The sequence below is a fragment of the Lepidochelys kempii genome, chromosome 6, assembly GCF_965140265.1.
Source record: "Lepidochelys kempii isolate rLepKem1 chromosome 6, rLepKem1.hap2, whole genome shotgun sequence".
In the NCBI taxonomy this organism is placed as follows: Eukaryota; Metazoa; Chordata; order Testudines; family Cheloniidae; genus Lepidochelys; species Lepidochelys kempii.
Genome location: NC_133261.1, coordinates 14418926 through 14445255, shown reverse-complemented (window position 1 = coordinate 14445255; position 26330 = coordinate 14418926). Strand labels below are relative to the sequence as shown.

Sequence of the window (26330 nt, the reverse complement as noted above, 5' to 3'; positions counted from 1 at the left end):
GTTTTGCAGTTCTCAAACTGTGGATTTGGATCTCCGGAGATAACACGCTTGTTAACAGCAAAAGTGTTTTAAAATAAATATAGAGAGAGGTGAGAAACAACAGACCTAAGCCCTATTGTCCCTCTGCAAATTTGTGCACACAGAGTCAATCCCTTACCTCTCTCTGAAAGTGCAAAGTTTCAAAAAGTTCAATGAATAGAAGATTGTTGGGGGCAGAATAGATCTGGACAAGGAGAAGAAGAAGTCTGCAGATAAATGTGAGAAGGGAGGGACAGACAGTAGAAACAAAAGTGAAACTGTTTGTGCAGCATATTTCAGAAGCCTTGAGGTCTTTTGAGTGTAGCCTTCACTGATTTGAGATCTACCATACTATCTCTCACCAGAAGGGAAAACCTATAATGGCAGCAGGCGGTAAAAGAGACCCAGTTTGGGAATATTTTAATGAAGTTCCTCAACCTGTGCAAAATGCATGCGTGCAAAATACAAACAGTGCAACAAAGAAATGCAAGGCCTGGTTGCCTGAATGAAACATCTTGAGAAGTGTTCCTTCTCAGGAGGAAGCTGCATTGAAGATGATGAAAGGAACATGTCAGAACATGCAAGATCTTCAGGTTGGTAAACTTTTTTATTTCATACTTCTTTCTTAAGGACTGTCTTCCTTCCTTCTGGACTATTCTTGAATTCTCATGTTTGAGCAAAAAATATAGTTGTTACTCTATGGTACTACCATTTTAGATGCAGTTGTGATAAAAAATAAATAGCTGAAATAGGCAGATCTTCCTTTTATAATTTCACCTTTAAAGTAGTACTTAGTGTCAGTGAATGCAATGAGTAATACTAAATGAGCAATATGGTGGTAATAGTTAAATAACTGCATTGACTTATTTTGTTTAGGAGACTCCATCCTCAACATACAGGATTCTGAAGACTATCCACCTTCAAGATCACCATCGTTTTCTATAGTTTCAGAGTTACCTGCCAATGATAGTATTTCAATCACATCATGTATGTCACATAGCCACAGTTTATAACCTGGAGCAAAAAGAAAAAAAAATCTGTCATCCAGAAAAAAAAAAAAGATGGGAGTTTGTGATAAAAACCAGCAGATTACAAAAAGAGGTAATTGATGAAAAAATTGCCCAGTTTGTTTATGCAACAAACTCTCCTTTCCGTATGATTGAGAACCCACACTTCATTAACATGGTACAGTCATTAAGACCAGGATACAGTCCACCCAATAGAACAGATGTCACAGACAAATTGCTGGATAAAGTGTACGAAAGAGAAATTGAGCAGTGTGCAAAAGGTCTAGAGGGTGAAATTGTTAACCTGAGTCTTGATGGGTGGAGCAATGTCCACAATGATCCTGTTGTATGTGCTTGTGTGACAACAGAAGAAGGGAATCTCTTCCTTACAGAAACAATTGATACATCAGGAAACGCACACAGCAGAATACTTACAAGAAGTAGCAGTAAAAGCTATAACAAACTAAAAACAATTTCAAAATGTCTAGTATGCAGCTTGGTCAGACACAATGCTGCATATGTATCCAAAATGAGAAGAAATTTAGAAGAGTGTGACGAGAGTCCCAAGCTAATAACGTACGGTTGCAGTGCTCATTTGATGCACCCCCAAGTCAAAGACTTCAGTGTTCCAGAAATAAAGGCTAATGTTGAAATTGCAAAATACTTCCATAACAACCACTTTGCAGCAGCTGCTCTGAAAAAAGTCTGAGGAACCCATAATACATGCGATGGAACTAAGTAGTGAAATGTTCTGAGCACTATATCAAGAACTGGCCTAATCTGATGACAGTTTGTGAACAAAATCATGAAAAAAATAGAGGGCACTGTCACAACCGAAGTTCTCACCATTGGGCTTAAGAGAAATGTTGAACACATGCTGAGTACCTTGAAGCCTATTTCTGTAGCCTTGAACAAAATGCAGGGAAACAGCGGTTTTATTGCTGACACTCTTGAAATTTGGAAGGAACTGAGATCATAAAAAGAGAAATATGCAATGACAGAGTTAAATTACAAGCATTAAAAAATGAATAGGACAAGCACTATCTCCAGATCATTTTCTTGCAGATATTCTCAATACTCAGTACCAGAGTCAAACTTAACTGCTGAAGGGAGGTGGTAGAATCTCCTTCCTTAGAAGTTTTTAAGGTCTTGGCTGGGATGATTTAATTGGGGATTGGTCCTGCTTTGAGCAGGGGGTTGGACTAGATGACCTCCTGAGGTCCCTTCCAACCCTGATATTCTATGATTCTATGATTCTAAGAAGAGGAGTTGGCTATAACATGGACATCCAGCAATCATCCCTCCATAATGCTAACTATAATAAACTTCAGAGCAAAGGGTGAACCATTCAAGAAATGGATGTTTACTGATGCTTTAAAGAAAGTCACACCAGTGAACTGGTCGAAGTCACTTAAGCACTTGGATTCAGAGACTGTTGACGTGATAATCTCACTTTTAACAGCAATAGCTTCTTCTGCCGGTGTAGAAAGAGTATTTTCTTCTTTTGGACTAATTCATTCCAAATTGAGAAACTGTTTGGGACCTGAAAAAGCAGGAAAGCTTGTTTTTCCTTTTCCAGATTATGAACAAACAGGAAAATAAAGGTGAAGACGACTGAGTTAGCTGCAGAAGCCAATATTTTAAGTTTCTCATGTTGATTTTTTAAAAAAATATTTAACTATTTTAGTTAATTTAAAAAAAAACGTGATTTTAAAAACACTTGGTTTAAATTCAAAAATTCATATGCTTATTTTGTTAAAATATTATATGTTTGCTGTTGAAGAAAAAAAAATCCAGAATACATAATGTTGTTTTAGTTAACTAAAACAAATTAAATGTCTGTCTGGTGATGTTCTCCTCCTAAAACAGCATGGCAAGAAAATCCTCCAAATATTAATGATTAACCTGTTGAATTGGAGATAGTTCACCTCCCAGTGACTTCATAAATATCCGCTTCAATTACCTTTCATAAATGAAATAACCAATTACTCTTTTTCTGATATAGCTGTAAAATTAATCTGAAAAGTTTTCAAAATAAATCACTTTAAAAATGTAGTGTGTACGTTCTAAAAATGAAACCTACATCTCTGAGTTGTGAAGAATATGTATTAAGGTTAGAATAACCAACAAGAATGCACTTTTATGTAGAAATCCATGATTAAATTGAGTCTTCCTGACTAGTGATTTAAATCAAATCCACCCTGGCCAGCCCACTTCTTTGCTTGAGCACAACAGAGCACAGCAGAGACTGAATGCTCCAAATCTTGAATCAGATAAAACTTTCCTACGCATTCGGTGCTCTGCTGTTTGGAGTATTTGACTCCATTGGCGGTCAGAATCCTCACAATTTACTAGGGAGGCCAATTTTTTAATGGGACAAAGATGCATGTTTATGGTACAATGGCGGACAGGCACGCTAGAAGCCATTGCATAAGAAGGGCAAAGCTAGGGAATTCAGGAACCCCTCATGACATACCCCCTCAATCCAATCTTCTAATCACCTTTTTACACTGAGCAACCCAGCTAAATCCACCCAGCCAATAAAATTATGTCCTATTGTCACTTCCCCTCCATGTCTACTGAACTCTCTCCAGCCCCCTGCCTTACATAGATGACTCACTTCACACCACACACCTCTCCAGCAATGGCAAGATTCCTGCTCTCATCACCCACCAAGTTGTCAGTTATTCCACTTCCCATCCCACAATATTACTCACAACAGGCAGCTTAGGATCCCATGTGCATATTTTTGCATAAGGTGCCCCCAAATCTAAGACATTCTACACGTATAGATTGTAGAAACCACACACCAAAGAGCTCTCAATGACTAGGGAGCAAGAGAACTTCACTGGTTAGGCATGTTGCCTATGGCTGCCACATTACCTTGACATTTAACAGATCTCAGCACCAAGTGAGGATAGCTGTAAAAGTATTTCAGTAATGTTAGCACAATAGTATCTGAGTGTTCTTCATACTAATGAGCACTCATGTAATGAGGGGCTGGACTGAAGCCCAACAAAGCAGCTCTCACTGCAGAAGAGCCCAAGCCTGAACCAGTTAGAGGAGGATAAATAATGGCAATTACACATTATTTTCCATTCATCCCAACACTCAGAAGCCAGTGATCACCTCTTAGATACCTTCTACATGTCCCTTCCCCATTTATTCCTAGAGGTAACATACTCTAAAGAAATGAAAAGCATGGATCGTACTTCTACACAGATAATACAACTCTGCAGCTCTCCCTACTCACGCTGATCCTTCCACCTCCCATCTAATCTCCTTAAGGATGGCATGGCTGAGGCTTATACCTGTCTGCACAATGGAATTCTCCAGACTCTACTTCCTTTGATACCCACATCACTCCTCTGCAGGCTACTTCTGCCTTCCAAGAGTCAGACCCATCTCTAATATGGAAGAGAATTGAAAATCTAGATTTTGAAACAAATTATGAATTGTGTTCTTTTAAATACAAGGTCACATTTAAAAACAGATCAAGCTTGCCCAACCCACCTCATGTTTTAGGAATGAAGCCAGTGAACACGACAATGCTTTAGTTGCTTCCTGCCTTATTTGTTGCAATTTCCTCCATGACCTTCCTAAATCTCTGCTTTTGAAACTTCAGGGGGCCCAGAATGCTGCCCCCAAGTTCTCTCCATCATAGGAAGCAGCAGCACAACATGCATCTCTCTCCCCCACTTCCCTAGCTTATCTTCTGCTTTCAGTTGAGAACTGCTCTCCTGGTTTGAAACTCTACACAAACTTGTTCCATGAACTTCCCTACTCTCTCCCTTCCCCATACACCCTCACAATCTGCATTTCTCTAATCTTCATATCTCCTTTCCACAAAAGGAATTTTTCATTCATGTGTGCATACTTTTCTGAACTCTCTCCTTCAAAACTAAACTACACACACACACACACACACATATATATATATATTTATTTTACACATACACACACACACCCCACCACACCTCTACATCACACCTCTACCTTCACATGATATTTACAGGTAAACATGCATGAAAACTAGTAGCTGTTTCTTTGTTCAAAAACATCCTCATTAGCCATGCACACCCCTGTTCACCTCTTTTCATTTTCACCTCTCTAACTAAATTTGGATCTTTCTAATGTACTTTGGCATCCATACATCCCCTAAATATTTGTAGATTTAAACTCAAGCCCTCTGATGAGGCAAAGTAGTATTATCTATAAAAATAGGAAACTGAGGCAGAGATTAAGCAACTTGCTCAAGATTGAAATGCCACAGAATTTTTGTGCAAAAATTAAACCCAGATCTCCCAAGTCTTAGTTAACCTTAACCACAAGACCATTTTTACTCCATCTCTAACCCTTCCCTCAGCTCCTCCACAATTTACCTCCACCCACTATTCCTTGATCACAATCACCTGCATGCTAGAGCCTAACCAACACTACATCGTGTTGCCAGCTTTGGTGGAGGACAGTATAGTGGTCCAAACACTCTTTATTCTTTCCAGCATTAGTGCTTTCATAATTTCAGCTCTGCTTTTCCTAAACTCCATTTCTGTTCATCTTCTCCTTCCTTAGCTGTAGGAATAGTTGCACCCAATTCTGCAAGACATGTGCTACTACGTCTCTTGCTGCAAAAGGGTGTGTGAAGGACCTTACACAGCTGAATTGTGCGTTGTAAGGTTAATAATATCCTGATTCCCCGTGGCAATTTGGCTCAACCAAAACTGCTGGAACCTTGAGGGAATTTATTAATACAGCAGTGTTGTGTTACCTACTGTCCAACTTGAAGGTTTCAAACCTTAGCATAAAAAATCATGCAACCCTCCATACAAGTGACCCTAGATACACTCTGCCAACTACTGCATAGATCTGAATGCTGACCTTAATCTGGAGTGCAGCCTGAAACTGGGAGAGAGAGGTGGCTAATTTTAGTAGCACAACCCATCCTCCAAAGAAGGGTTTCTGGAGAGAAAGCCATATTAAACTAACCCTGACACTGGTGGGTTTCACATGAAGAATCCTTGAACTAATCCAGCAGATTTTTTCCCCAAGGTCTAATATTACTACTTATTGCTTTATGCTTTCAAAGCCCCTATACAAGCTAACTAGCATTTCATATATTAGGTGTTTATCCAGAATAGGATAGCCTCAAGTACCAGGCTCATGATTTAGCAGGAATCTAGTCAGAACCTGGAGACCTTCCAGGGTTTAAAGTTTCAGGAGGGATTCCTATCACAAGCAGGGCTGGCACAGGTTCAGAGTAAGTGGGGAGGAGAGCGTGTGGTTTGTATGTTTTCTGGGGGATTTATAGTTGATAGTGCCAAGGAGTAGCTAGACAATTCAGTGAGAGGGGCATACAGTCAGGCTCTTCAACACCCACAGGCTGAAGAAGACTTCAGCAGCTGTTTACACAATGTGTACTGATGGGCAACACTGTTTAACTCTAGGACCCATGATGAGTTTGGCCAAGTCAAAGACAGGTTCTTGGCAGCTGCCCCGGACACAGGAATGCTGTTCCCAACAAGGAACGTGGCAGTGCCATCCTCTGCACAAGCTGCTGGTTACATTGTACTTTACACCCTCTTCCATAATGTCGCCCAGTTCCTGATTGGCTTATCACTTCAGAAACAATATTCTGCCTAAGAAAATAAGGTCACTCACTCACTAGAACCTGCTCCCTTTACTGTGAGGTTTTTTTGCTTTTGCTTACATTTGACAGCTTAAGTTTAAGTGAACCATGAAAGACTGCCCTGGAGATGATGTCCTCTAGTAGCAGGACAGGTAACACAAGCTTATTCCATAATAGCCCACCAATATGCCTCAGCCTACCACAGTAGTTAAATATTAATTGGCAGTGCTACCAAACAAGGGCTGAGAAACCAGACTGCCAAAAAACGAGTGACAGCATACTGGAGTTGAGACAGAAATTCAGCATGGATGCTATCAGAGCTAGACGAGGACTCACTGAGGCTTTGTCTACAATGGAAGCTGAACAACAATACAGACTAACATGGCCGCTACTCTGAAACAAAAGTTTTGGCATTCAGAGGTGTGAAAAAAAACACACACACACCCCCAAGCAACAAAAGTTTTGCCAACAAAAAGTGCCAATGTGAACAGTGCTTTGTTGGCAGGCGTGCTCACCTACTGACAAAGCTACCGCCGCTGTAGTGGTACAGTCGTGCCGCTACAAGGTGCGTAGTGTAGACAAAGCCTAAGAATCATAGAATACCAGGGTTGGAAGGGACCTCAGAAAGTCCTCTAGTCCAACCCCCTGCTCAAAGCAGATCCCCAGATCCCTAAATGGCCCCCTCAAGACTGAACTCATAACCCTGGGTTTAGCAGGCCAATACTCAAACCACTGAGCTATCCCTCCCCTACGTCTATACTACAGAAAAACAACACCCCCTGACTGACAAAAGTTTTGCCGACAACAATGCTAGTGTAGATAAAGCCTCAGTCTCTGTGGTGTAAGTTTTGGATATAGTATCCTTCTGACTGCTCAGTGTATGTTAAAGGCATCGCTTTGATTCAATCTTCTTCATTCTTCTGTAGTAGATGGAACACAATCCATTTCACTCCATCACACCCCAACCAGAAAGAGTCCAAGTAAGCTATAGCATCAGTACTCTTCCCCTCTCCCAGAGTATCCCCAGTATACACACTACCCACTAGACCCAACCAATAGCATGTTGGCTCTTATTCTATACTGGTGACAAAGCACCTTAAGAGTGGACAGACAGACCTCTCCAAATAAACCAGAAGGGAAGTAAAAATATGTAAGCTTAAATTACTCTGCCTGTCCTCTCTCACGACACCTTGATAATTTTAAGTTGCAATGCTCTCAAATCTCACAAGCTAGACAAGGCTGGACCAGGACAGTATTTGCTGAAAGATGTCAACAGCATGGGAAAATTTAGGTTGCCGTTCCCTCCAAATCAATGCCATCTATTAGACAAGACATCCCAAGGCCCTTACCACTTCTGCTTCAAGGGCCCATCCATGGTGCTTTTTAACTTAAGTAGGGGAACTAACCTCAGTGTCCTTTTCAAATTCAAATTACATGAATATGGCCAGTTGGAGCCCTTCAGATTCCCCCCACGTGGAATGAGAATCTCACTCTCATTGCCTTATGCATTGTGTTACCGTGTAGCTGTCATGTTCTATCCCAGAAGTAGCTGCATTTTATCTTTAGGTGAAGCATTCACTATACATCCCTTTGTTACTTCACAAGGTATTAAGCAGATTAGTGAGCATTTATAAAGCACTTGGAAACACTCAGGTGAAACATGCTAGAGAAGTTATGGTAGTTAAATACTCAAGCTACACACTTCTCAGCCCTCTCCTCTCCACTTATAGCTGCTAAAACCTTCCAGTGCTAGCTCCTGTACCTGACACCCAGAAGCACATCCATCAGAAGCTAGCTGCAGGGAGGTAGGATTGCATGAGAATAGAGGAAGGTGGGGCATATTGTGATTTATTCTAATCAACAGTTAAATTCAGCAGCTTCCTGATCTGATGCCTAGGACCTTGTACCTTGCCTCCTCTTCTCCCAAACCCTCAGGAGACTGGCTGTTGAGTAAAAACAGTACAATTTCTCCAGTCTGTACCCAATCTTTAGGATCAGCAGCAGTAAAAACCACAGGCACTTATTACACTGTGCATGTCTACACAGCAATTAAACACCTATGACTGGCCCATGTCGGCTGACTCAGGCTCATGGAACTTGGGCTATGGGGCTGTAAAACTGCCGTGTAGATGCTTAGGCTTGAGCCCAAGCCCTGGGATCCCCCTCCCCTCTCCCAGGGCCCCAGAGCCAGGGCTCAAGCCCAAGCCTAGACATCTACACTGAAATTTTACAGCCTCAAGAGCCCAAGTCAGCTGATCTGGGCCAGCTGCAGGTGTTTAATTGCAGTGTAGACATACCCCTTTTGGCTGTCTCTTTACCACCAAAAAAGGGCGTAAGCTACCCTGCTGCAAAATCCTAGTGGGGATAAGACACAGATAGTTTTTATTGTGATACAGCTGGGTGAAGTGTTAGTACTGACCTTGCTTAACTATGTCACAGTAAAAACTGCCTGCATCTCGTCTCCATTAGTATTTTATAGTGGGATAGCTAACACACGTTTGTTTTTTAACAGCTTGATAACTACCTATTTTGGCAGTGAAGAGACAGCCTGAATTCTGCATCCTCCCCGGTGCACAACTTGTGCAGATGTGTAACAAAGAAAGACACCTCTCCGTAAAACTTCTATTCAGTTTAAAGAACCTGTGTCTGACAGAACTGAGTGAAGGAGGATCAACACCAGTTATTTACTACCATACTGTAACCTGTAGCACATTTCACAACTCCATACTTCAATCCAGTTTGTTTTAGTTAAGCTCCTGGTGTCTCCACCAAGATTCAGAGTCCCCACACAGAGAGCTCACGCTGTTTACTGCAAGTACTGTTTCTACAGCAACAGAGATAAGCAGAGCATAAAGGTACCAACACTGCGCTTATTCAGTTCTCTTTTAGGGAACACCTGCACAAAATTTGAACAGGTATAGTCCTCTCTAAGAGAGGCCTTCAGAGCTGAAGGTGAGAGAAATCCAATCAAGTGTACTCAGAATCTTTTCCTGCTGCCTATACACATTACTCCCTCTCTCCTTGATGATCAAGTCACATGCTAGGTTTCATCCAAGTTTCTCAGAGCCAACTGAAGTATTGACAAAAGTGCTATGAGCAATGTGTGCTGGTAGCCTGTGGGCTGCTATGGAACCTCTCCCTTTTCCACCACTGTTTTCAAAGGTCTCCTTGTTCACAGTTGCAGGGGTAGAGCTAAAAGGTAGATCTGGAGTAGACACCAACCTAAAGGAATTTCTATGAGCCTACCTTTATGCTTTCTGTATGCCCTGGATTAAGCCACACCAGAGTAAACCCTCATTTGATTACAGTATGTGAATTGCCTTAATGTAGACATGGCTTAAGTGTTTCCCCCATTGGCTTCCACAAGAGGTGTCAGCCTGAGCAGAGAGTTTAGGTTTCTCACCACAGCAAGGTAGGAGACTAGGAACCTCCATCAACAGAGCAGATACAAACTTGGAAGCATCAAAGCATGCTTATGAGTGAACACATGCCACCCTGCAACTACACCTCTACCATGAATCAGACAGAGCATGTCTAGGGTGAAGGGAGCTCTCAGTTCCTAAGGACAATCTAGATCTTGGCATCTCTGCTGAGATGGAACCCCACTGTGGTGGTAGTTTTAGGTTTCATTTATAGACACACTCATTGTGCGAGTACCTCATATAGAGGTGTTTAGGACAAATCCATTAGTATTCCCATTTTCCAGATGGTAAGATTGAGGTACAAAGAAATTCAGTAACTTGCCTATAGTCAAATAAGAGGTCGCTGGCAGAAGTTATCAACAGAACTAGATCTCCGGTGTTGCAGACCAGTACCTTAACCAGCCATCTTTCCTCTCAATATAACTACTGCTTCACAAGGAACTGGACTAAGACTGACTCATGTCTCAGACCATTGAACAGTTGTGGGAGGTAACCACTTTCAGACACTACCAAGTTGGAACTGAAAGACATGAGAAAAAAGTTCCATATCCCATTTCCAAATACTTGTGCCATTCTCTGAATGCTCCCCCCAAAGGCCGACAAAAGTCCACATTTGTTCATTATGTGCATCACCTTTTGACTCCAGCTGATTCTCTTGATCCATTCAAACTCATTCTCCCTCAAACCTATTTAGCATTAGGGTGCCTGTTTCCTATTCCCATCTTCCTTCTCTAAAGTATTGAGAATGGGCAAATATCAGAGGCTGGAGAGACTCCAGCCAGCAGGGGCAGAAGCAGCCAAAGCAGTGACCTTTGGACTTTCAGAGAACTGTCTACAGTTTTGACTGGACTTTCTCTGTCCTGTGCTGATTGGCTGTTTGCTCCAACGTTTCCACTCCTGCTCCCTCACAGTCTCTTCCCCTCAGCTTCACCTCCACAGTGTCCTCTTATCCTCTTCTCTCCTGCCCTGTCCCCTTCTGCCTTTTGTTTTCTTTAGCCCCAGAGTTAGTTTTTTGGGATATCTTTAACCGAGCCTCATATCAACAGAAATGATCCCCCTTCTAGTTAAACCCACCCCCAAAATAATCATGGAAAAAACCTGCCATTTGCTGACATTACATTGCACGCTCTGCTTGCGCGTTATACCCCTTCTCCCATCATCATTTAGATTGTAAGCTCTTCAGTGCAGGGGCCATCTGCTACTTTCTATGCACAATACCTAGCACAATGGGTCCCTACACTGAGTTGCCCATAGGCACTTCCATAATAAACATATTAAATACATTAGCTAGACCAAAGATCTGACCTACTATGGAATTTCTTATACTGCTAGAAGGGAGAACTGGTTAATAGTGCTGTATTAATATACTAGAGACCACAAATAAGAGCAGAGCTCAGTATTGCGCATATACAACACTGATTATGGCAGGTCTCTCAGATCCTTAACTTCCTTCTCTTTCACAGTGATGAATATCTCTGGGCATTTTCATATGATCATTGGATTTGTAGTTAAATCCTAACAAAACAATGACTGTATAATTCTGAAAGCCACTGAACTGAAAGGTCAACAATGGCCACTGAATTAACTTTCAGAGTTCATACTAGCCATTTAGAGCCCTCCACTAAGCTCATCCTTGTCCTCTCCTTCCCTGGAATCAGCAAATCTGGTCTGTGCATCAGGAGTGTTAACAGCTTTCCCCAATGGTAGGGAGCAATTGCCCCCAAATGTTTGCACAGACAATGACCTAATTCAAACTGAGGTAAGAGCTTTTGTTTTTCCTCTAAACACAGTGCCACTGCCCCATCACATGAAGTGTCTGTCCCAAAGGACCACCTGCTTAACTGCATACCCAGAGTTGGGACTAACAAATAAGGATTAGTGAACAATAAAAAGCCAGTGGGGAGGAACAGGTATCCTAAGGAGTTAGTACCACCTCCAGCAGGGATAACCCCATAAAACCTGTTCATGCTCATTAAAAGGAAACACTGATGCTACTTGCAAACTTTGTTTAGTATCTGACAGGCAACTGAAAGTGCTCATCTACGTCTCTTCAGCTCAGTCAGCACTGCAGCTTACAAATCATGTTAAAGGGACAGTCAGTTTTTAAAAACAGCTCTGTTAAATAGTAAAGAGCAAATCAGCCTTTTAAATGTTTGTTTAAAGCATTATTTTCTGCACGTCTTAGCTGAGAGAAAATGAACACAACTGAGTCACATTTTAGTCTTTTTTTTTTCTTCAGATTCTGTCATGGGCTAGCACAAGGCTGCAATGTTTAGGATGCAAATACTGCAGGGAAATGCTTTAACATACTGTAACTGTTCCACTGACATTTCAGGGCATTCCAAGTAATCATTTCTACTGAAATTAGGTTCCATTAAAAATACGTCCAAAAACTAAGTTTGGGGCTAAATATGAGCAGAGTCTTTACAAGACAAGATAGTTTGCTGCCCACACATTGTTAGTGAAGTGAGCCTGAAACCCATTTTTTGAGGCCAAGGGGAGGAGTGAGTTGGTTGAAGTGATTAGTCTCACAAGTCCTGTCTAGACTAGGAAAGTAAGGTGTGTTTAGCAGCTATGATCACGTTACAGCTGAAGAGCATTCAGTCACACGAGGTTCACGTAGTGTGCTGGAGAACCACTTTAGTTGGTCCTCTTAGGTGATTTAACAAAGTATAGCCTGTCAAAGTAGGTGCTCACAGAGCATCTGTTCCCAAACTGGGAGGCAGTCCTAGAATACAAATATGGGGTGAATGTAACCCATCCAGATTCACATGCAAGTATATTTGGCACCTCTCACCTGCCCAAGCATCCACAGCTGCATGCATTTGGCAATCCAAGCCACTTCCCACCCCCACCCTGCCACCTCACACAGCCATAGTTGCAAGCACTTGAATAACTGGGATCAGGACTAGATTCATAGATATTTAGGTCAGAAGGGACCATTATGATCATCTAGTCTGACCTCCTGCACAGCGCAGACCACAGAATTTCACCCACCACTCCTGCAAAAAACCTCCCACCTATGTCTGAGCTATTGAAGTCCTCAAATCATGGTTTAAAGACTTCAAGGAGCAGAGAATGTGCTACCACACATGACACTGATCTCTTTTGTAAAGCACTTTGAGATCTAAAGTCAATTGTTAGCTATTACTACTTGGTACAGGCCAATACAAGAGATCCTAAGGCCAACAGAAGCCAGAGAAATCATTCTGATGACCACCCCAACATCCCCACTGCTAGGAAGCCAAGGGCTACTTGGCTTCCTTCCACTGGGGCTTATATTTTGATGCTAGCCTAGGTATGATCAATTTAGAAGCTGCAGATGGCTTAGAGTGGAAGACCCTGCCCACTCTTAATTCCCTATATCTATGATTGCTGTAGAACAGTGGTTCTCAACAAGGGGTCTGGGACCTATTGGGGGGGCAACAAGCAGGTTTCAGGGGCCTCCGCCAAGCAGGACCAGTGTAAGATTTTCTGGGCCCAGGGCAGAAAGGGACTGAAGCCTGGGGCCCTGATCCCCGCCATCTGAAGCGGAAGCCTGAGCAGCTTAGCTTTGCAGTGCCCCCTGTGGCATGTGGCCCTGGGCAGTTGCCCTGCTTGCTAACCCCTAACGCCAGCTCTGGCTTTTATATGCAGAAAACCAGTTATTGTGGCACAGGTGGGCTGTGGAGTTTTTGTTTGAGAGGCCTCAGAAAGAAAAAGATTGAGAACCCCTGCTGTAGAGGATGGGGATGTGTCCACTCTTCCATTTCTGTTGCTCCCCCCCCATCCCCACCCCCGCTGCAGTGCTTTGGGGTGCACTGATTTTGCCCTTTCCCCTGCTCCTAACTCCCAGCATAGCATTCTGAGTTACAATGGTCTGGCCAGTTTCACTGCTACTAAAAAACAGGAAGTATAAAACATACTATACTTGTATGTTTTACTCTACTGCAAAGGACATTTTCCTAGAGAAAAGTCCGTCTCTCATCCCTGCCTTGAGTGCTTCCCCAAAACACAGACTATGATCCCTCCTACAGCATAATGGAGGTCAGTGGCAGAAACTGTGGTTGAGCACCTTCCCTTATTCTATGACTCCACACACTGTAAAGCATATCTGAACTAGTGCCTGGGGGGGGATACTGATTTCAGAGTAGCAGCCGTGTTAGTCTGTATTCGCAAAAAGAAAAGGAGTACTTGTGGCACCTTAGAGACTAACCAATTTATTTGAGCATAAGCTTTCATACTGCGGACATCAAACATGTCTAAGCAGGTTCACATTTCGTATGGAAGAGCTCTCACTTTGTGCTGGTGGGGACAGAGTTTCTCTCATACAAAGCATCTGCAGATTTCATATGTGGATCTAGTCAGAGGTCAGGCCAAGCCAGTACTTAAATGGGAGATCTCCAAGAACACCTAGGGTCAGTGGGAGGAGAGTTGGTGGAAAGCAGTATCGGCCATTCTATAGGAGGCATTTTCTTCTATGACAAAACAGCCATCATGGGAGATGCAGCCTTTCAGATTATAAGTATTGCAGTAGGGTCCAGAGGCCCCAATCAGCAATCAAGGCACCCATCGTGTTTGATTATGTACAAACACAAAGAGATAGTCTGAGACAAAGACCCTTTGCCCTGATGACTTGACAACATAAAAGACACAGTGGCGGGCAGAATTTCCAGCTAAGGTAATGACACTTTATTGCTCTACATTCTAGTCAAACTGCTTTGACTAGATACAATGTTATTGCTCTTTATTTCCTAATTTAAACTTCATTACTGAACAGTTGTGGAACAATTTCAGTGGTGAGTGAAACAATCCCTAATTTCTCTCCCAAGGGTCTTGCAAGTCTTAATTCGTGTGTATATGGATAAGGCTTTAAGTTCCATTGAGTAACGAGAGGCTGAGATTTCTTATTCCTGTGATTCAAATATTCACCACCACCACTCACCCCCATGGTGTCCCTGAAGGATTGCTGAAGGGATTAAAATATGGAGTCTTTCACACATTGGTTCTAATCCACCCCTCTAGTGCCAACTGCATATAGCTCCCACCAATGACTATTTGGCAACTGACAGTATATGAAAGGCAATGTTTATGTTTCCAGTGGAACATTTTTACGCTATTAAAACTACCCACAATTACCATTCCATGCTCTTACTAACATCAGAGAAGACAAGGTTTGAGTAGGCCTTGAAGACTGAATTCCCCTTTCACTGCCATAAATCATTAGCCAGAACAGAAATTCTTTTTTATACCAATACTATTTAAAAGTCTGGTTGAATCCACCCAAACAGATCTGGGAAGCTGGGATTATTTTGCTCTTGTGCACTGAAACCAATGATGCTCCACTGACAGGAAAAGAATCTCCAGAACTAACAATACCTTGGCTCCATAACACAAGAGTAAGGGGCAGTAACTTTTCAAACTACAGAGCCATTTCTCTCCAGGATAGACTGTAGAACTCACTATCAGAAGGGACCACAGAGACAAATACAACACTGGGTGGGCACAACATGATAACTAAACACCTTTGTGGTTCTGTGAACTCAGATAGTGATACAAGGATGATAAAGTATCATGTTTCAGCCAGTAAAATGGTCAGAGGAATCTTCCTCTTGTACAGCACTCTACAAGTGGCCAAGTGCAATATGGAAAGGGTTTTAATTTCCGTCTGAAGCATCAGATACTGGTTGCTGCTGAAGACATGATCCTCGACTAGTTGGACCAGTATTCTGATGCAGTATGACAAATCAGACTCTTCAAAATGGCCAGATGACTAACCGGAAAGCCTTAACTCTTGTATTCACTACAATGTCCATCTGTACATGTCTGCATGAAAACAGAATTAAGTGGTGTCTTTGAGTGTGAAAAGTATTGGATTGACAGCCCCAGGAGAATGAATTTCTCAGTTCATTCTGCATAGGTAGAGCCTAAACATCTGCAGTTCATGCTTCCTACTCACACTACCATTCCTGCCAGCATAGCCTTGCAGGCGCTAAGCGGGAAGTTCAGTCTCCACGGTGGTCAAATGCCTGACCCATAGACTTGACATCCAATTGGTGTCATGCTGCTCACTCAAATACATTCAGGCCTGGTCTACACCTAAAAACTAGAGGGACTTACCTACACCGCTCAGGGTTGTGAAAAATTGTGCGTCCTGTGCGCTGTAGTTATCTTGACCTACCCCCACCACGCAGGGCTGTGAAAAATTGTTTGCCCTGTGATGTAGTTAGGTCAACCTACTCACACTATAGACACAGCTAGATTAAAGAAGCGTTCTTCCATCGACCTAGGTACTGAATCCCGGAGATGTGGATTAACTACAGCAACGGAAAAACCCCTTTCATCAATGTAGGAAGCATTTACACTATGGTGCTCCAGCACTGTAACTGTGTCCCTGTAGCAGACACGCTCTTGGACTCCTCAGAATCAAAGCTTGCATTTAGAAGAGTTTCTAGCCTTCTTTGCAGCCATGATAACTTTACAGAAAAAAACAGAATGTAAACTGATGAAGTGCAGCCTTCTTGACTCTGCTACAGCCCAATGCATTACCTAGTACATGGGCTCTCAAACTTTTTTTTTTGCTCGGACCCCCTTTGAAAATATATCAGGCAGTGATGACTGGCCCAAAAAAGTGACTCCCCCTCCCCTCCATACCACGCTACCTTTACTGCTGGGCAGTGCTGCCCTTAGAGCTGGGTGCATGGTCAGCAGCTGCTGCTCTCCGGCCACCCAGCTCTGAAGGGCTCGGACTGTCAGCTCCACACATGGCTCACAGCCAAAGCCCTGGCATGCAGGGGGCTGACACCTCATGAGCCCCTGAAGGGTCGCAACCCCCAGTTTGAGAACCCCTGGGCTAGGAGAATTACTTTTCCAGCCCATTCATCTCAACGAGATGTTAAATAGTTAATGCTGGTACTTCAGAGTTAACCCCAACAGATCTTCAACCACTGATCACTTTTAGCAGAGGAGATTAGGAAGGGGGTGGCAGTGAAGTCCAAATAAAGTGGTTGCATGGTAAATTCGAAGTCACTACAGAAAAGAAAGCAGCAGACATTTACAAAACGTTAATAAATTAAACGTCATAACCCCCATGTGACAGATCTCCCTATGAGACAAAGGGTTTGCCAGTGCAGATATACCAGTAGAGCTATACAAGCCACCCCCTCCAGTGGAGAAAGCTCATGCTGGCAAAATAACTCTTTGTTTACATCAGTTAACACTATCAGAATAAGCCATTTTGATGGTATAGCTGCATCTACTCTAGGGTTTTTACTCACCTAGCTATGTTGGTTGTGGGTGTGATTTTTCTGGCAAAACTTTCACTGAGGTTTCTGCCACACTTACTTACCCAAGGCCACAGGAAGACCTACAAAACCAGATAGAGAACCAAGCTATGACTCTGTCCTCTGCTCTAATCCCCAGCCATGCTCCTTCTCCTGTGGTCTGAACTTACTTCAACACTGCTGTTTATTCAGCTCATATCGGCGCTAAACCATCAACACTACAACTATAGGTAAAAGAACCCCAAGTTCTTGGTAATTTTAAGTTTGATGACTACAGCCATTTTTAACAGGCATGGCTGGCAAACAATGACTTAACTATAAAACCTGTAGGAGTTACTTCAGAGTTTCCCACAGAAGCCATAAGGGGCTGGAAGTATGAAGAATTTGTCTTTCACTAAGATGTTTTCTGCACCAGATGTTTAGCCTGAAGATTATATCCACAAAAATTTAAGATGCAACCAACACTATCCCCTGTGGGATAGTGGGAGTGAAACCAATTACCCTACAGATTACAATTACTACCTCACCCTTACAAGGTGAGCACTAGTTACAACTCTCCAGCTTGCTCTCCGCAGGCTCTTAAGGCACAGAAGTAGCAACTGACTAGATGACAAGGAAAGTGACCTCTCTGGGAAACCTAATCCTAGAGATCAGTGCACCACTTCACTAGACTTCATGCCAACTGATTTTATTTTGAAGAGTTAAAGGATAAAGATTTAATTGCAGCAGTCAAAAGCCTGAGGGTTAGGGCAAAGAGACCAAGCTGACCATGCAGCTTAGCACAACTTCTCCAAGAAATGGGAATGAAAGAACACCAGCTTTTCTTCTTTTCTCTTAATGGGAACTCTGTTCCAGACACAGACACCATTAATAAAATCTCAGACTCTCTAAGGGAAGGTCTAAACTTAAAATGCTGCAGTAGTGCAGACGCATTGCTGCAGCTGTGCTGCCGTGGCACTACAGAGAAGATGCTACCGACACCAAAGGAAGGGATTCTCCTGTCAGTGTAGGTACTCCACCCGTACAGGAGGTGGGAGCTATGCTGATGGGAGAATTCTCCCATGAATTTAGCATTCTCTATCTTGGGAGTTAGGTCAATTTATCTGTCGCTCAGGGGTGAAGGGTTTTCACACCTCTGAGCTATGTAGTTATAGTGACCTACTTTCCTAGTGTAGATCTGGCCTCTGGAGTGCAAATACTAAAATAAGACAGACACACACAACCAGTTCAAACTAACTTCAGCGAAAAGCCGATTTCCTTCGGGCTGGTCTACACTGAAAAAGTACATCGGCATAGCTATGTCTTCAGGGCTGTAGCTATGCCAACCTAAGCCCAGTGTAGACAGTGCTAAATTGACAGAAGAATTCTTCTGTCGACTCACGGAGGTGGATAACTACGTGACAGGAGAAGCACCTCCTGTTGTTGTACAGTGTCTACAATGAAGCTCTATAGTGGTGCTACTGTAGTGTTTTAAATGTTGACAGTCTCAGGTTAAAAAGTATACTCAAGTCAGATCTGGGCCAATGTAATGCCAACAGAAAGCCACCCCAGTTTAAGCTACACAGTATCCCAACTCCTCCTCTCCCCATCTGCCCCAAATACTAAGAGATGCCTGTTTTGTCACAAGTAACAACTATACCAGTTTCTTATGTCTGAAAGCATATTCTTTGACCTGTGACTTTTCCATTTTTGAAGCTTAAATAGTCATAGAATCATAGAATATTAGGGTTGGAACCTCAGGAGGTCATCTAGTCCAACCCGCTGCTCAAAGCAGGACCAGCACCATCCCAGCCAGGGCTTTGTCAAGCCAGGCCTTAAAAACCTCTAAGGATGGAGATTCCACCACCTCCCTAGGGAACCCATTCCAGTGCTTCACTATGCTCCTAGTGAAATAGTGATTGGAAATATCCAACCTAGACCTAATATCTGCAACCTGAGACCATTGCTCCTTGTTCTGTCATCTGCTACCACTGAGAACAGCCGAGCTCCATCCTCTTTGAAACCCCCCCTTCAGGTAGTTGAAGGCCGCTATCAAATCCTCATTCACTCTTTTCTTCTGCAGACTAAATAACCCCAGTTCCCTCAGCCTCTCTGCAGAAGTCATGTGCCCCAGCCCCCTAATCATTTTCGTTGCCCTCCACTGGACTCTCTCCAATTTGTCCACATCCCTTCTGTAGTGAAGAGACCAAAACTGGACACAGTACTCCAGGTGCGGCCTCACGAGTGCTGAATAGAGGGGAATGATCACTTGCCTCGATCTGCTGGCAATGCTCCTACTTATACAGCCCAATATGCTGTTGGCCTTCTTGGCAACATGGGCACACTGCTGACTCATATCCAGCTTCTCGTCCACTGTTATCCCCAGGTCCTTTTCTGAAGAACTGCTGCTTAGCCAGTCAGTCCCCAGCCTGTAGCGGTGCATGGGATTCTTCCTTCCTAAGTGCAGAACTCTGCACTTGTCCTTATTGAACTTCATCAGATCTCCTGTGGCCCAATCCTCCAATTTGTCTAGGTCACTCTGGACCCTATCCCTACCCTCCAGCATATCTACCTCTCCCGCAGCTTAGTGTCATCTGCGAACTTGCTGAGGGTACAATTCATCCCATCATCCAGATCATTAATAAAGATGCTGAACAAAACCAGCCCCAGGACTGACCCCTGGGGAACTGATACTGGCTGCCAACTAGACAGCCATTGATCACTACCCGTTGAGCCCGACAATCTAGCCAGCTTTCTAACCACCTTACAGTCCATTCATCCAATCCATATTTTTTTAACTTGCTGGCAAGAATACTGTGGGAGACCGTATCAAAAGCTTTGCTAAAGTCAGGATATATCCACCACTTTCCCCATATCCACAGAGCCAGTTATCTCATCATAGAAGGCAATGAGGTTGGTCAGGCATGACTTGCCCTTGGTGAATCCATGTTGACTGTTCCTGATCACATTCCTCTTCTCCCAGTGCTTCAAAATGGATTCCTTGAGGACCTGCTCCATGATTTTGCTGGGGACTGAAGTGAGGCTAACTGGGCTGTTGTTCCCCGGGTTCTCTTTCTTCCCTTTTTAAAATATGGGCACTATATTTGCCTTTTTCCAATCGTCCGGGCCATGTATTAGGCTGGTAACAACCATGGTTATAACGTTCCCCCACAATAAGACACACTTGTATGATGTGAATTGGAGGCATTAAATGATCTGATTGACTGCCCACCTAAGTGGTTATATGTTTCAGTGGATAAGCTGGAGATGCTAGTCTCATTGCTACATGGGGTGGTAATGAGCCTGCTCCCACTATAAAGCCAGGGTGTTTTTTGTGGGTTGAAAGGCAAATAAAGAGACTAACAGTGAGAGTTTGATGGGTAAAAAGTGAATACTGACCAATCTTTGGCTGTAACGGATCCTCTCTTCCTCAGGCTCCATCTCTGACTCTTCTGAAGAGAGTGAGAAGGACACTCCGGGGCTACTGTCTTCCTCCTCTTCCTCCTTAGTAACCAAAATGAAATAGTGAAAGATTGCACACAGTTATTAGAAACTCTCCTTTAAGCCTTCATTTCTTCATTCGTGACTGTAACATTGCGCAATACAATGTACAGAGGCCACAGAACAGCAATGGGCTAGCTCCTGAAAAGAGTTACAAAGGGATCTCACTGAACTGGGTGACTGGGCAACAAAATGGGAAGTGAAATTCAATGCTGATAAGTGCAAACTAATGAACGTTGGAAAACAATCCCAACTATACATACAAAATGACGGGGTATAAATTAGCTGTTACTACTTTAGAAAGATCTTGGAGTCATCATGGATAGTTCTCTGAAAACACTCACTCAATATGCAGCAGCAATAAAAAAAGTTAATATATTAGGAACTATTACGAAAGGGATATATAATAAAACAGATGATATCATGCCACTATATAATTCCATGGTATGCCCACACTTTAAATACTGCACGCAGTTCTGGTCACTGCATCTCAAAAAACTGTATTAGAACTGGAAAAAAAGTACAAAGAAGGGCAACAACAATTATTAGGTGCATGGAACAGCTTCCATAAAAGGAGACATTAAAAGACTAGCACAGCTCATCTTAGAAAAGAGACGACAAAGTGGGGATATATTCATGGTCTATAAAATCATGGTGTGGAGAAAGCTAATATTTACTCCTTCATAAAACAAAAACTAGGGGTCACCTGATGAAATAGGCAGCAGGTTCAAAACAAAAGGAAGTATTTCTTCTCACAACACACGGTCAACCTGTGGAACTCATTGCAAGGGGATGTTGTGAAGGAAAGTAGTATAACTGGGCTCAGAAAAGAATTAGAAAAGTTCATGGAGGCTAGGTCCATCGATGGCTATTAGTCAAGATGGCCAGGGACGCAACCCCATACTCCGAGTATCCGTAAACCTCCAGCTTCCAGAAGCTGGAACTGGATGACAGAGAATGGATCACTTGAAATTTGCTCTGCTCTGTTCATTCCTTCTGAAGCAGCTGGCACTGGCCACTGTCATTTAGAAGGATAAATGGACCATTGGTCTGACCCAGCGTGGCCATTCTTATGTACTCCTTTCTCCATTAATTCCTTGGGGTTCTAGCTTGGCTCCAGGTGACTAGTAATCTGGAGTCATTACCATTTTCTGGTCTACGTGAAGTGAGTTTGTATTCTCAGTTCAGGGAGATGCCTCCACATTAGAGTCATCAGTAAGCCATTCCACTTTGGGATCAGAACCATGCTGGCTTCAAATGTATACTTAAACATACAGTGGCAGCAGGGTTGTAGCACGGTTTTCTTAGAGACTCAGATGTCTCTCTCCGAGAAGCATGTCTCCTAAATCATGCTGTAGACTCCTCCTCTTGATAGTTTGTAATGTGGTTCTCTGCAGCTCCCCCACTACCCTTCAACAACAACAAATCCACATGGATGTTTGTCAGGGAAAATCCGCAGAAACTCTTCTAACAGTAGTTCAACATACTTGCAGGTAGCATGACTAGAGTGACCAGATGTCCTGATTTTATAGGGAGAGTCCCAATTTTGGAGGCTCTCTCTTATATAGGCACCTATTACCCCCTACCCACTGTCCTGATTTTTTACACTTGCTATCTAGTCACCCTAAGTGTGACCAGTGTGGACACATTCGACAGCTCAGAATTTGCCCCACTGTAGCGCTATTATCACATGGAGGTGCTCTGATATAATATTGTTTGATCTTTTCTATGGGGACAAGATAATGCTGTATTATAACTAAATTAAAGAGCCCAAACTTTATGGCCTTGTCTTTCCTAGGCTGTTTGGGGAAATCTCCCATGGTTGGTAGCAATAGGAGTGATAGCATAAAAAGAACTCAAGCAGCAACTCGTGTTTTCACCATCAAGTCATATCTACCCATTATGAGCAAGATCAGACAACACGATGGTTAAAGTGCCAGTGCCCTGTTTATATTAACACTTCCGCCACTGCTACCACCAGTGACTTAAAGTTTATTATAGACCAGGAGTTCTCACACTTCCTTGCACCACGACCCCCTTCTGACAAAGATTACTGCATGACACCAGAAGAGAGGACCGAAGCCTAAGCCCGCCCAAGCCCCACCACCCAGGATGGGCCAAAGCCCGAGCTCTACCAGCCCGGGCAGGGGGGCCAAAGCTGAAGCCCAGGGGGCCTGTAACCTGAGCCCTGCTACCCAGGGCAGAAGCCCTCGGACCTTCACTTCAGCCCTGGGCAACGGGGCTCAAACTCTGGCTTCGGCCCAACAAGTCTAAGGCAGCATTGGCGACCCCATTAAAATGGGGTTGCAACCCACTTTGGGGTCCCAACCCACAGTTTGAGAACCGCTGTTATGGACAGTTTACATGGCTTGAGCAACAGTCAAACAGTTTTTTCTTATGTGCACAGACAAGCTATGGTATAATAACGAGGGCATTAGTAAATCATAACAGTGCCACAACACATGGTAAATTACATAGCGTAGTTGTGGTATAACAGGCCCCCAACCCTAGCAGTCTCATCAGAGAAGGCCGATTCAGATATTGGCCTACAGAATTAACTCTCCACCCCTCATCCTTAGAAGTGATCTTAGGCCTGGGCAGAGAGGCAGCTGGTTGGGACAGTGCAAGGAGATAGCATGGCTACTGCCTTGGTTTGGCTGTGCTGGGAACACATTCAGGATGTCAATCTCTGTGGAACTGTCAATCCAGCATCCTTCAGTAACACAGAACTCACTTTAAATTGCACATCTTATTAAAACAAAAGTTTCACAGATACCAGATAACTTGTCAATAACAAGAAGTCTTAACCTACTCTCCCTCTTCAGGAGTCAGGGAAAAACTCCTTACAAAGTTTTGTATTTAAGAGTAGTAAAAGACAAGACGGAAAGAAATCCCATCAACTCTTTCTCCCTGCCTCAGGGATAAAACCAACCTCTTCCCCACCCCCACCCAGTGCCCTGCTCTCTTTCTTCAAAAATGTTTTTTAAAACCATGAAACAAATATGAACAGTGCAATATAATAAAGAGATTAAACAATCCCCACATACAAATCCCAGCTCATCTCTGAGGAGAAAGGCAAAGAAGAGATAATGCCAGTGACTGGCTGCTCCTAAGAAGCCAGAATAAAATGCGTGGTTCACTGAGTTACATAAAGTTAGAGGGGTCGAGGAGGAGGGAGACCCTGGGCACTGGAGAGGTCACTAGACTCATCACTGTTGGCAAAAACAGGGGGATATGAAGAAAATCAAGTCTCTCACCAGGTCTCTTCTTCTCCTTTGTCCTTTTCTAGTGATGAAAAAAGATTCAGAAAAATAAAGAGAGGAGAAATTAAATCCCACGCATGGCTGTCTTCATCTTGGGTGCTCAGAGGCTCCTAGTATCCAGAAGGGATGGCAAGTCCCAGGAAAACAGCTCTGCTCGTAGAAGGGGGTCAGGACGGTCTCAGGGTGCCTGCAACACTCACCCTTCTCAGCATGGCTGGGAGCAGCCACACAGACATCCCCCCGTAAATAAACCCTCACACACCCAGTGAACAGACTCTCTGCCAGTTACAGGCAATGCCCCTAAGGGGAAAGTCACCCCACCCCCAAATCAACTCACCCCAGCCCCCCCACCTCCAAAATCACCCCACCGCAAATCTCCACCCACCCCCTAACTCACCCCAGCCCACGACCCCAAACCCCCTGCCCCACCCCCAGTCACCCCACCTCCAATCTCCACCCACGCCACCCTCTAACTCACCCCACACCCATCTCAAATCTCCTGCCCCACCCCCTCAATCACTCCACCTCAAATCTCCCCCTCTAAACTCACCCCAAGGGAGTTCGCACTTGGGGTGCCCTAGGGCTATGAGGGAGTCACTCCGGGGGGTGTCCCTCCCCTAACTCGCCCCCAATCCCATCTCCTTACCCCTAACTCGCCCCCCAGCCGCCGCCTCCCCCCCCCCGACCCGGCACCCCAAGGCCAAGAGTCTCCAGCCCCCCGCTCTCACCCCAGCGCCCCACTGCCCTGCCCGGCTCTGTCTCAGCGCCAGCGGGCTCGCAACCCGCTGCCATCCCCACCCCCCGCCCGGACTCGCTTCCCCTCCTCACACAGGAGCAGCCGCCGCCATTTTGAACCCGTCAGACTCTCACATACACACACACACAGGATCGGCCCGGCCGCCACACTGCGCCTGCGCGGCCGCGACCTCCTCCCAAGCGGCTTCCTCCCTCCCGTTCCAAGCAGGCTCCACTGGCCGCGCACGCGCAGCGACCTCCCTACCCCGCCACCCAGAGAGCGACGGGCATTCCCATGTGGCGCACGCGCACGAACCTCACGTCCTCTTGTCGAGAACGCCGGCGCAGGCGCTTTGGCTCAACCTCCCAACCATCCTTTGGCGCATGCGCAAAAGCCGCGCCACGAGTCCAACTGCGGTCTGCTCAAATAAATTGGTTAGTCGCTAAGGTGCTGCAAGTCCTCCTTTTCTTTTCGCGAATACAGACTGAGACGGCTGGTACTCTGAAACCGGTCTTCGGCCTATCAGCTTAATCCACCCTGGAACCCGTTCGCATGCGTAGTAGCAAACTCCAAAAGGCTCAGAAAATGCACAGCGGGTGACATCGGATGAAGCGAGCTGTAGCTCAGGAAAGCTCATGCTCAGATAAATTGGTTAGTCTCTGAGGTGCCACAAGTCCTCCTGTTCTTTTAGCAGAGGGAGTGTGGACTAGAGCTAGGGGCTCCCCCAGTGTGCTCCCCACTCCTCTGCACACAGACCAGGGGCACCTCCAGTGTGACGCCCTACGCAGCCATGGGGCTTCCCTAGTGTTACTCTCCACGCCTTCCCACAGTTCTGGGGCACCCCAGACTGACCCCCCACAGTCATGGGGCTTCCCCAGTGTAACCCCACCCCTCCCCACATAGCTATGGGACTCCCCCAGTGTGGCTCCATTGCTCCCCACATAGCCATGTGACCCCCGAAACACCTCCCCACACAACTTGGGTGCTCCCCAGTGTGACCTACACAGCCCTGGGGACATCAGATGAAATGAGCTGTAGCTCACGAAAGCTTATGCTCAAATAAATTTGTGTCTCTAAGGTGCCACAAGTACTCCTTTTTGCGAGTACAGACTAACATGGCTGCTACTCTATAACCCTTCAGTCACCTATTTGTACAGATCTCTGAGGGTAAATGGGGTATACCCATCCCAAAGACCCATTCCCACAGAACCGTAAGTGGCTCTGAGACCCCTCCCTACAAAGGCCTGGGGACATACAGCATATCACCTCCAAGACCCCTCCCCACACAGACCTGGGGTGCTCACAGTACAATCTGTGCAGATACCAGCTCCCTGTACAGTTGTGGAGGCACACACAGTAGAACGCCTCTGAGACCTTTCTCCCTAGAGCTCTGGGGATAAACACAGTATCTCTCCACCAGATGCTGGCATGGAGGTCATGCTGTATCATCCCCTCTGCCCTCTCAGGTGTCTCCAACCCCACACCCTGAAGGCACCAATGTAGGAATAGTTTCTCC

At 44.5% G+C, this 26330-nt stretch overlaps 1 protein-coding gene across 3 annotated transcripts in view; it reads right to left on the bottom strand.

The window, feature by feature from the left end:
- KDM2A (lysine demethylase 2A) overlaps window positions 1–25042 on the bottom strand; it is an 83838-nt gene extending 58796 nt beyond the window's left edge. The window contains exons 1-3 of one of the 3 annotated variants that reach the window (XM_073346824.1): window positions 24907–25042; window positions 24073–24100; window positions 20714–20818 (exon numbers count right to left, since the gene is read on the bottom strand). In XM_073346824.1, the coding sequence (XP_073202925.1) occupies window positions 20714–20818; window positions 24073–24100; window positions 24907–24926 (153 nt within the window). In that variant the 5' untranslated portion in view covers window positions 24927–25042. Of the gene's footprint in view, window positions 1–20713; window positions 20819–24072; window positions 24101–24806; window positions 24826–24906 lie in introns of those variants that run through there. The other 2 variants (XM_073346827.1, XM_073346825.1) reach the window with 2 other exon arrangements.
- Window positions 25043–26330: the final 1288 nt, after the last annotated feature.